General features: G+C 48.8%; 1 protein-coding gene across 1 annotated transcript; it reads left to right on the top strand.

Annotated features, from left to right (window-relative positions):
- Positions 1 to 5,879: 5,879 nt before the first annotated feature.
- LOC101941468 (mas-related G-protein coupled receptor member H-like) lies at positions 5,880 to 7,967 on the top strand. The gene is made up of 2 exons (XM_065591759.1): positions 5,880 to 6,214; positions 6,654 to 7,967. The coding sequence occupies exons 1-2, from the start codon at positions 5,936 to 5,938 to the stop codon at positions 7,662 to 7,664; spliced, it is 1,290 nt and encodes a 429-aa protein (XP_065447831.1). The 5' UTR covers positions 5,880 to 5,935; the 3' UTR covers positions 7,665 to 7,967.
- The last annotated feature ends 3,649 nt before the right edge of the window (positions 7,968 to 11,616 follow it).

Genomic DNA, 11,616 nt, shown 5'->3' with positions numbered 1-11,616 from the left:
AGTCCCCTTAATTTGTTAAAATTGGCCTTTTTAAAATTATAAACCCTAGTCTTTGACTTAATTCTGTTACTCCTTCCCTGTATTTTAAACCGAATTAGCTCATGATCACTGGAGCCCAAATTGTCCCCTACTACCACTTCCTCAACGAGGTCCTCACTACTTACCAGAATCAAATCTAAAATGGCCTCCCCCCTCGTCGGTTCAGCTACCACTTGATGGAGGAATTGATCAGCAAGCACATCTAGGAACATCTGAGCCCTATTATTGCTACTAGCGTTTGTTCCCCAATCTATATCCGGGAAGTTAAAGTCCCCCATAATTACACAGTTTCTATTAGTAATTACTTCTCTAAGCACATTAAATAGTTCCTTATCCATATCCTGGGTCGATCCCGGCGGTCTATAGCACACTCCAAGCACTATCCCCGGAGAGGCTCTAGAAGTCCTATTACCCATTGTGAGTATTGCCCAGACGGACTCTGTGTTGTCTAATCCATCCACTATTATTTCTTTACAGTTTATTTCACTATTGACATACAATGCCACCCCCCCACCTTTACCTCTGTTCCGGTCTTTCCTAAACAGCGCATACCCCTCCATACCTGTGTTCCAGTCGTGACTGTCATTCCACCACGTTTCCGTTATTCCTACGATATCTGGTTTCAGCTCTTGGACCAGGAGCTCCAATTCCTCCATTTTATTACCTAGGCTTCTGGCATTGGTGTATAGACACCCTAATGTATGTCGTTTAGCCCGTCTCCCATTAGTAGCACTATATGTTGCGGGCCTCCTAGTGTCCGTCCCTCCTGTCCTTCCTATGTCCAATCTCATCTCCCCAGCTATGTCTCCTCTCATTTTACTCACCTTCTCCATACTGGAATCTGGCGTGGAGATTAACTGTGCATCTCCCAACCGTCTCCCCAAACTTGCTAGTTTAAAGCTCTTTTGATAAGATGAGCCAGCCTCCCTCCCAGAAGTCTATTTCCTTCCCTACTCAGGTGAAGCCCATCCCGCGAGAACAGGTGTCTGTCCCCGAAAGCCTCCCAGTGTCCATACATCCCAAAGCCCTCCTTATAGCACCACTCCCTTAGCCAACTATTTATTCTCACAATCCTATCAGCCCTTTGCTGCCCTTCCCTCGGAACGGGCAGAATCCCACTAAAGATAATCTGAGCCTCTATTTCCTTGAGCGTCTTCCCCAGCCTGGCATAATCTCCCTTGATCCTCTCTAACGAGAACCTAGCCGTATCATTCGTTCCTACATGAAGGATTATCAGGGGGTTCTTACCTGCTCCTTGTAGGATCCTTTTCAACCGCAGGTCCACATCGCGTATCCTTGCGCCCGGTAGACAGCACACCCTTCTGTTCTCCGGGTCCGCCCTGGTCACAGGCCTATCCAATCTCCTCAGTAAAGAGTCTCCAATTACATACACCTGCCGTTGCCTGGCAACAGTGCGATCTAGTAATCTAGTCTCCGATCCCTCTAGTCCTGACCTGTGCCTATTCCTATCTTCCCTTATGCCTTCCTGAATCCTCCCGGGGCCCAGAATTGGTGCTGTCTCCATCAACTCCTCCCCCCTCTCTCTTGGACTAGCAGCTCTTCTCTTCTTCCTCACCCTTCCACCTTCAGTCGCCACCTGCTGCCCTTCCACCTCGCTATCCAAACACTCGAACCTATTCCTGAGTTCTATTCCCCCCTCACTGGCCCTTCTTTTCCTTGGCCTGCTTCTCACAGTCACATGCTTCCACCTCCCATGTTCTCTCCCTTCCATTCCCCTCTCACCGTCCTCTACCTCTGCCTCTACCTCCACCATAGGGCATTCTCCTTCAGTCCCCCCTTGCCTGTCCTCCATCAGCTGCTCAAACCCCCGCCTAAACTCCACCAGGGTCTCTACCTGCATCTCCAGCCCCTTAATCTTTTCCTCCAGTAACACTATCAGGCGACACTTCATACACACATACCTGTGTTCCAGCTCCCCTGCTAGGACCATATACATACCACAGCTTCCACATGCGGCCATCTGCATTCTGTCTGCTGCTGCTGCTTGGCTCATGGCTGCTCCAGTCTCTGTCCACAGCACCTGTGGACTCAGAGCACACACCGCGCCCTCCTTGGCCCAATCCTCTAATTTGTCTAGGTCCCTCTGTATCCTATCCCTACCCACCAGCGTATCTACCACTCCTCCCAGTTTAGTGTCATCTGCAAACTTGCTGAGAATGCAGTCCACGCCATCCTCCAGATCATTAATGAAGATATTGAACAAAACTGGCCCCAGGACCGACCCTTGGGGCACTCCGCTTGAAACTGGCTGCCAACTAGACATGCAGCCATTGATCACTGCCCGTTGAGCCGATGATCTAGGCAGCTTTCTATCCACCTTACAGTCCGTTCATCCAGCCCATACTTCTTTAACTTGATGGAAAGAATACTGTGGAAGACTGTATCAAAAGCTTTGCTAAAGTCAAGGAATAACACGTCCACTGCTTTCCCCTCATCCACAGAGCCAGTTATCTCGCCATAGAAGGCTGAAGAGTTATAAGTCTAGTGGAAGCTGGATACGTGACCAGAAATGGCATTGAAGAGTGTTTCCTGCTGGCTGGAGAGTAGATACCCCAAGTGCCAATCAAAGAAAAGAAAGCTTCAGATAAGTCAAAGGGTGGATGCCTCTTGCCAGTGTTAAACCGGCACACTCCCGGTTTACACTCTTTAAATAAAAAGAAAAGAACTACCTTTACTTTTCCTCATTTCTTTATTTAGCCAAGAAGAGAAAGGTAGATCAAGAGTGTTGTGCATTTCAAGAGAAATTGTATTTCTTTGTGGCCATGAATGGAAATGTGGGCTGAGGAAACTGGGGTGGTGAAGCACTGGAATGGGTTACCTAGGGAGGTGGTGGTGGAATCGCCTTCCTTAGAGATTTCTAAGGTCAGGCTTTACCAAGTCCTGGCTGGGATGATTTAGTTGGGGATTGGTCCTGCTTTGAGCAGGGGGATGGACTAGATGACCTCCTGAGGTCCCGTCCAACCCTGATATTCTATGATTCTTTGAAAGCCCATGTGCTTGATTTGTCAGCATCACGTAGCTGTGCTAAAAGAATACCACATTCGAAGACCCTGTGAAGCAAACCCTGGTGGAAAATGTAATAAATCATGGTTCCTGAATCAGAGAATCATTCTTGTCTCAGTTCAGCAATTTTGCCCATCTACCTTTCTGTGGCCTCATCCCATTGAGTATCAACAGTGTCAGGTAGCGATTTCAAGGCAGGAAAAAAAAATGTGCCACATTATGCTGCTGAAGCTTAATTTCAAAGGCGTGAATGGTAGTGTAGAAATCTGTCCTTACTTGGTTGCACCCCTGCATTCTGGTATTGAGTGAGTTCAGGTGCTGTGTAATATCCGCTATGAAAACAATGTCTTGAAGCCGTTCATTGTCCTCTAATTCAGTGACACCTTTCACTTCCTGGTCCATGAAAAATTGGATCTCACCATGCAATTCAAAAAATTACTTCAACCCAGCGTACTGGCTTAGCCAATGACTTCAGTGTGATACAGCAGTCCATGATGAATGTCCCATTCTTCCAAAAGCTGGTGACTGAGACCTGAAGCTCGAATAAAATGTTCAGTTCTAACAATCACATCCATCACATGATTCAACTTCAGCCTTTTACTACAGAGAGCTTCTTGATCTGAAATGCAGTGAAAAACTGTTGGTAATGTTGATTTGCAATTTGGCCTTCAATTTTTTTACAACTCCAGCTTTCTTGTCCAGCACTGAGGGTGCTCTGTCTCCAGATTCACAGCTCTTGCCCAGTTCTGAGATAATACAATAGAATCCCAGAGTAGAGCTGTTAAAGAAGAAAGATTTTTTTCCCCTGGATGATTGGACAAATAAATTGTTTCTGAATACATTTTTCCATTGAAAGATTCAAGTTTTGAGTGAAAAATTAAAAACCTAAATATTTCAATTCTGAAATGTCACCATCGTTGCTCTTCGGAGATGTAGTTCAAGTGCCACTAAGTCCCATTTTCCTCTATGGACTGGGCTCCCAGGTTGGACTACATCTCCCATGATGCACCACAGTCTTCCCTCTTGGTGAGAGGAGGCAGTTCATTTCGGTAGTCACATGGACTCAGTACATAGTGGGAGATTTAGTTCAGCAGGATAGCCTGGCCCATAGAGAATGGGAGCATGAGGTAACAAACTAGAGCTCCCATGAGGCACCACAGAGGATAAAAATATTGTTCTTTATGCTTAAAATATTTCCATCTGTGGTGTTTAGTTCTCTAACAAACAATAAACAAATGCAAGGAATTTGGACTGTTTTGCAAAAATATTGATTGATACAAAAACCTAATTTCTCAATAACAAAGAATATTGATTGGAAATTTTTGACCCTCCCCCCCATCCCATATTTCTCTTCACCATTGTAACCCTTCTGCCCCTCTGAGTTGGCAGCAACAAGGACCGGGTTCAGTATCTAGGGGTTCTGTTTCAATAACGCAATGCAAAACTGGCTCGAGCCCCCACCCAGTGACCTGGGACAATTACATACCACCCCCCCCCCCCGGGCGCCTCTAGGAGGCAATACTTCCCCTCTCGCAAGCACGGAGTCTGAGTGTAGCAAAAGCCTTTTAATAAAGGACGGAAACAATGCGGCATTATGTTGGGGAACCACCACAAACAGGATTCATAACACAAACCCACCTCCAAGTAAGTTTGGCAGTGTCCTTTTCCCCTCAGGTTCTTAAGTCCATTCACCCCAAAGTCCAACAACCTCAAAGTCTCTGACCCTGGTCAGTGCCACCCCAGAGTTCAAAAGTTTATTGGCAGAGTTTTACCCCGCCCCAGCCTGGGCGGAAAAAGGGGGGGGCGCACACAGGATGCTAAGGGGCACCTTACGTGGTCCGAGGCCGACTGCCCCACCTCTCCATGGAGTTCTGCTGCAGCCTTCACCACGAATGGCTCCGCTCTACCAGCCACGCCGCCCAGCTCTTCCAGCCATCCCCGCAACTGCTCCGCTCTGCTCCCCGTTCCGTGGGCCGCTCCAACCGTCCCACAAACTGCTCAGCTCTGCCAGCCGCTCCACTCCACCAGCCGTCCCATGAACCGCTCCAGCTGCCCTGCAAATGGCTCAGCTCCGCTCCACTCGCTCGCTGTTCCATGGGCCGCTCCAACCGTCCCACAAAGTGCTCAGCTTTGCCAGTTGCTTAGCAACATATAACCCCACTGGTTAACACAGCATTCAGTGATCTTCGCTCAGGAATTTTAGCTCTTTTAGTGATTTCAGCTCTTAGTGATTTCAGCTTGTAGTAGGGGAGCCCCAATGCTGGTGCACCACTGGCCCAAAGCGAATTCAGTTCAGCAACTTCTAGCTAATGGAAGCAAACTTAGCTCTGCTATTCAACAGTGGAGAGAGGAGGTAGTGCAATTGCCATTCCAGGCCCTCAAAAGGGGCCCATACCATCAAGTACACATACCTGTCCCCCACCACTCTCAATTCACTGGGTTTTGTAACCCATGCCCCTTGTCTAGCAAGTGCTACTTAATTACTAGTGAGTCCCTCTGTCATACAACTGGCCTTGATTCACAGAACCAGGGTAACAACACTATATTCTTCCTGCCCCAATAACAGAGAAACTGGGGATCCCACACCAGCCAAAGTAATCACTTTCAGTTGTTGTTGTCCCAGGCTAGGCGGGTGGGTGTGCCTATGTAAACAAGATCAGCCCCTGAAGTTCTTTTCCACCCTTGCCATAATTCACCACCAGATGTCAGGGTAGAGCTCATCCTGACTCTGCTTACACCATAAACGCAGCTTTCTACAACATCTAACTCATGCAATTTAATCTTAGGCAAGTCATTTTCTTTACGTTTAGGAAAGCAGGAGCAATGTGCAGAGCCCTGTCGCTACCTGATCTTATCAAACCACCCAGTGCTCATGAGACCTCCTGACGCTGTGATCTCTGTGTCCCACCATGCAGGGCGGGCAAGACATTTCTCTGCCTACACTTGGGAGGTGCTGGGTGTCAGATACTCCACAGGGACTGGCAGGGACATTCTCCACGTCTGGATAACAGTATTTCTTGGAAAAAACTTTCCCAAGAAGATCCAATCTGGAGAATTGCAGTTAGTGACCGTGAGACACTCAGATTCTGAAGTGGATCCGGCCCCGCCCACTCCTGTAAACACTCGGTTCAGGCCCCAGGGAGGAAAGAAGGTAAGGAACTGCTGGATGGATTCAAAGCTCTTTGCCACCATTAATTAGACATGTTTGTTCTCTCTCTCTCCCATTATCCACTTCCCCCGGCCCCACCCCATCCCCAGTGCTGTTCCTTGTCCCTACATGGGCAACATCCTGTCCAATTTCTGTTTCTCTGTCCTTGTCTGTCTGTCCAGCTCAGCCCCTGTGTTTAATTCTGTCTCTGTCACTTGCTGTCAGTCCAGGATGCCACCCACCCATCAGCCTTTCTCCAGGTCTCTCCCTGTCCCTAGCATCCCCCATGGCCATTATCTCTCCAGATATTTCTCACTCCCACTCATTGGGATCTGGCTCTACCCGGCCCCAAGGTGCTGGGGAGGGACTGGAACAATCAGTGAAACACAGCGCTGGGGCTGTCCGAGTCACTGATCCCCCTCTGTCTGCTCTCTGCTAACAGCTGTGTGTGAGAGAGGGGGAGAGGGAGAGACCATCATCCTGCAGCAGAGGTTTCATGATGGCCGAGCTGAGCACAGTGTCTCTTCCCCTAACATCATTTGGAGCGGAATATAATAAGACTGGATGCCAACTGTTTGATGCACCACCAGGAGCCATCGATGGCATCACTTTGCTCATCTGCCTGTTCGGGCTGGTGGGGAACGGGATCGTGCTCTGGTTCCTCAGCTTCCACATTAAGAGGAACCCCTTCACCGTCTACATCCTCAACCTGGCCATCTCCGACACTTTCTTCCTGCTCTGCTCGACTGCTTATCTCATAGTTTATGTGGTGGAATATCCATTTTGTGTGAATGATGTTTTTATTTACGTATTCTTGCTATTTAACATGCTGGCTCTGTTGACGTACAGCACCAGCCTGTACCTCCTGACGGCCATCAGCACTGAGAGGTGTCTCTCTGTCCTCTACCCCATCTGGCACCGATGTCACCGGCCAAAACACTTGTCTGCCATTGTCTGTGCCCTGCTCTGGGCTCTCTCCATGCTGTTCTCCTGTCCAGTGGGTGTTTTTTGTATTGTTCTTCCAGGTGAAAACTGCATCATATCCTTCCTACCCATGTGTTTTCTGAATGTCCTGATATTCACTCCCATCATGGTTCTGTCCAGTTTGACCCTGTTCATCAAGGTCCGACATAGCTCACAGCGACGTCAGCCAGGAAAGCTCTATGCTGTTATCCTGCTCACCATCCTCTTCTTCCTCCTCTTCACTGTCCCTCAGAGTGTCCAGATCTTTCTCTTTTATCATCACATATTCGATTCCAGTGAGATATTTCACATGCTGGCCTCTGCAAGCAGCAGCATCAACCCATTTATTTACTTTCTAGTCGGGAGCTATGGGAAGCGGCGATTCTGTGGCTCCATCAAGGTCGCACTCCAGAGGGTTTTTGAAGAGAAGACAGATTCCAGAGAAGATGGAGAGACCACCAGTGCAGAGGCAATGGAGACGGTCACTTAAGTCCCGACAGCACCCAGCCTGGGAGACCCTGTTCTTAGGATGGAGATTTCCCTAGATCCCAGAATCAAAGAACTTAGAATGGGAAAGGACCTGGTAGGTCACTGGCTAATTCTTCCCCACCCCCACCCAGAGCAGAGTCCTTCCAGTGGATCCCCGGGGTTATGTGCAGTTGTAAAGAACAAGAATGGGTCACATGGGGCAGTGGCGTAGCCAGGTTCTAACATCAGGGGAAGCAAACACAAAAAAAGGTGCCACCTGCCGCCGTATCAAATTACTAGTTACATACTTTTAAATTTGTTATACATATTTTGTACTTAAAATAAAAACACAAGAATGATATTGTTTAAGTAAGTGTGTTATTTTGCATTTAAAATATAAAAAAGTTTACAGTATTGTATATAAAAAACATAATAAAAACATGTTGTTACTTATTTTATATTTCAAAGACAAGATCAAAACAATGTGAATCTATGAAGCAGTACAACAGCCTCTTTCGTCTAAGCTTCATTCTAGCAAAGTTATTACTTTATTATAATCTACTTCAGTAGCCAATTGTCTTTCAATGGAGAGCAAAGCTAACCCAGACAATCCATCTTGTAGCAACTTGTAGCAAGAAGAAAAAGATTCCTGAACTTGTGTGTGGCAAAGGGAAGGAGAACACTTCTAACCTTTTATTAGGGTTACCATATGTCCGCATTTTCCCAGACATGTCCAGCTTTTTGGGCTCCAAATCCCCGTCCGGGGGGGAAATCCCAAAAAGCCGGACACGTCCGGGAAAATCGGGACCGGCTGGGCCGAGGGCGCCAGGGGCCGGCGGTGCCAAGGGCCGGGGGCGCCGAGCCCCGGGGGCCGGCGGGGCCGAGCGCTGCCGGCGGGGCCGAGCGCCAGGGGCCGGCAGTGCCTGGGGCCAGGGGCACCGAGCGCCGGCGGTGCCGAGTGGGCCGGGGGGTGCTGGGCCCGGGCCGGGGGTGCTCAGCCGGGGGCCTGGGGGCCGGCGGTGCTGGGTCTGGGCCGCGGGTGCTGGACGGGGGCTGGCCCGGGGCCGGTACCCCAGGGCCCGAGCCGACCCAGGCTGGAGACGCCGGGGGGGGGGGGGGGCCATACTGGGCCGCGCCTCCTCCCCCCACACAGCCCTTACCTGCTTCAGGCTTCCCGCGAATCAAATGTTTGCGGGAAGCAGGGGAGGGGGCGGAGTTGGGGCGGGGCCCCGTGGAGTGTCCTCCTTTTGGAGGCTCAAAATATGGTAACCCTACTTTTATCTAGTGAGACTATAGGTTTGCCTGAAAGGGGATTGTGTAGGAATCTGCCTGATGGGCCAAAGGTGATCCTGGATGTAAGTAAGACCCAGAAAAAGTGTGTTGCTGCTCAGGAAAGTGTTCCTTTAGAGCAAGCCCTAGGTGAAGAGGGTAAGGGAAGAATTTCTGTGAAGGGTGAATTGTTGCTTAGAGAAGCTCCTAAAGGAAGGAATCCTCATGGTGATCTGTACAAGCCGTTTGCTGCAACTGAAGGGTGTGAAAGTGATTTAATCAGGGAAAGAGCAACAGAGGGTCCTGTGGCACCTTTGAGACTAACAGAAGTACTGGGAGCATAAGCTTTCGTGGGTAAGAACCTCACTTCTTCTTCTTGCATCTGAAGAAGTGAGGTTCTTACCCACGAAAGCTTATGCTCCCAGTACTTCTGTTAGTCTCAAAGGTGCCACAGGACCCTCTGTTGCTTTTTACAGATTCAGACTAACACGGCTACCCCTCTGATACTTAATCAGGGAAGTTTCAGTTCCTAACAGCCAGAAATTTTCTGTTGTGAATGGATCCACTGACTTTCCTTTTGAAAGATCCAGGGTGGGTAGCTTTAAGAAGGTCTCAGATGCAGTAAGAGCTGTTAAGAAAGCTGAGCAGCCCTATACCCAAGTGGCTGTGTGTGGCCAGCTTGTTGGGAAGACAATGGTGTTGGAACAGGAATGTCTCCATGCTAATTCTTTAAGTGAGCAATCTGTGCTTCAGGGTCTGAGGACAGATTTGGCTACTGGGGTTTCAAAGCAGAACAGTTTTATGGCCGAATGCTTGAGGATGCAGGGGAGAGCAAGCAAACTCTCACCCTCAGACTTTGAATTTGTGTGGTCTCTCTTTAAGACAGAGTCCAGCCTTGGAAATGATAGCAGTTAAGGATATGAAAACTGGTGGACTGGTTCTTGTCTGTGGTAATGCAAATTACTTGCCTGGCTGGGAGAGGAAGGACTTGCTAATAGCTGTTAGCACAGAGAGCCCACCCAATCAGCCAGTGAATTCTGTTAAGCAAGAGAAATCAGGGTTTGAACCTGCAGGACAAGGAGGAAAGAGAAAACTGAATTTTTCAAAGGGAAGCCACAGGTTAACCCTAAAATGCCCAAACTACAATGGTATTGAGCCAAAGATGTGGCACGACAAACATGATTGTAAATGGACACTTGCAATGAATTTGTTGTTGTTGCTAATGGTAATTTTTGTAACAAATGTGTTGCTATTACCACAAACTGTAAAAATGTACCAGGTGCCTAATCTTTTGAAAAATCCCTTGAACATGTTAAAAGGAATACATAAGAACACACTTTATGTTAAAAGGCCTTGTTATACTGGTGTTTCACAGTTAATGCCTGTAAACAGTATTGGAACTTTTCACAGGGGAAAAAGACATTCCAGACCTAATGTGCTGTATGAAAAGGGAAACCGAGGCACGCCTCCATATTGCTTTCATGGCTAAATGCCAAGATTCCTGTACTATGAACAACATTAATATCTACATTAATTTTATGTTAACTGGGTTCCAAACATTTGCCAGAGCTTGTATGGATAAAGTAGCTGTTTTCTTTAGCTCTTGGGAAGATCACATGAGTCATATAGGAACCCTGCTGCAAGAGCAGATCCAATCCAAGCCTGAACCAAGAACTTTGCCATTACTGTATGTAATTGAGTCCATTTAACCGATTCTATCTTTTTCCTTTTATGAATAAACCTTTAGATTCTAAAGGATTGGCTACAGCGTGATTTGTGGGTAAAATCTGATTTGTATATTGACCTGGGTCTGGGGCTTGGTCCTTTGGGATCAGGAGAACCCTTTTTCTTTTACTGGGGCATTGGTTTTCATAACCATTTGTCCCCATGAGTGGCACTGGTGGTAATACTGGGAAACTGGTGTGTCTAAGGGAATTGCTTGTATGACTTGTGGTTAGTCAGTGGGGTGAGACCAATGACAGTCTTCACTGTCTGGCTGGTTTGGTTTGCCTTAAAGGTGGAAAAACCCCAGCCTTGGGCTGTAACTGCCCTGTTTTAGCAATTTGTCCTGAATTGGCACTCTCAGTTGCGTCCCGCCAGAACCGCATCGTCACAAACCCCCCTTAATGCAATCCCAATGCTGCCTCCCCAAGGGACCTGAGCCCCAAGGATCCCAATGAAAAGGGCTGGGGGGGGGGGGCTGGTTTGCTTTCTGAAAGGCAAATTCTGCATGAAAAGAGCAAGTCCTACTGATGTGTCATTGAATGAAGGAGAAGCCCAGAGCACTAGCTCCGCACTTGGGCACACCTGGAGTGTCAGTGATCAGGCTTGCTGGCCTGGGCCCCAGCCCCCATGCTCAGCTCACGCTGCCTCAGGCCGGGGTCACCACCCAGACAGAGGCAGGGGCAGCACAGCATCTCGCTGTGAGGGGACCATTGCTCGCATGCCCCCGGTGGGACAGCCCCTCATCTCTCCTGAGGTGGCTGCTCTGCAATCTGTGGCCCCTGGAAGCAGGCAGCACAGAGGAGCAAGGGGGGGGGCACAATCCCCCCGCATGAGAGACAATCGGACAGAGGTGGGCAGGGTCTGTTGGGGGTTTGCATGGGGGAGAGGGGGTGGGGGGGCTGCACTGGGAGACTCCAATGCAGCACCTAGCCACGCTGGCTCTGTGCATCATGAGGCCACTCGGGAAAAGGAGGCAGCAA

The sequence above is a fragment of the Chrysemys picta genome, chromosome 4, assembly GCF_011386835.1.
Source record: "Chrysemys picta bellii isolate R12L10 chromosome 4, ASM1138683v2, whole genome shotgun sequence".
Taxonomy (NCBI): domain Eukaryota; kingdom Metazoa; phylum Chordata; order Testudines; family Emydidae; genus Chrysemys; species Chrysemys picta.
This window is presented reverse-complemented; position numbering and strand designations above follow the sequence as displayed.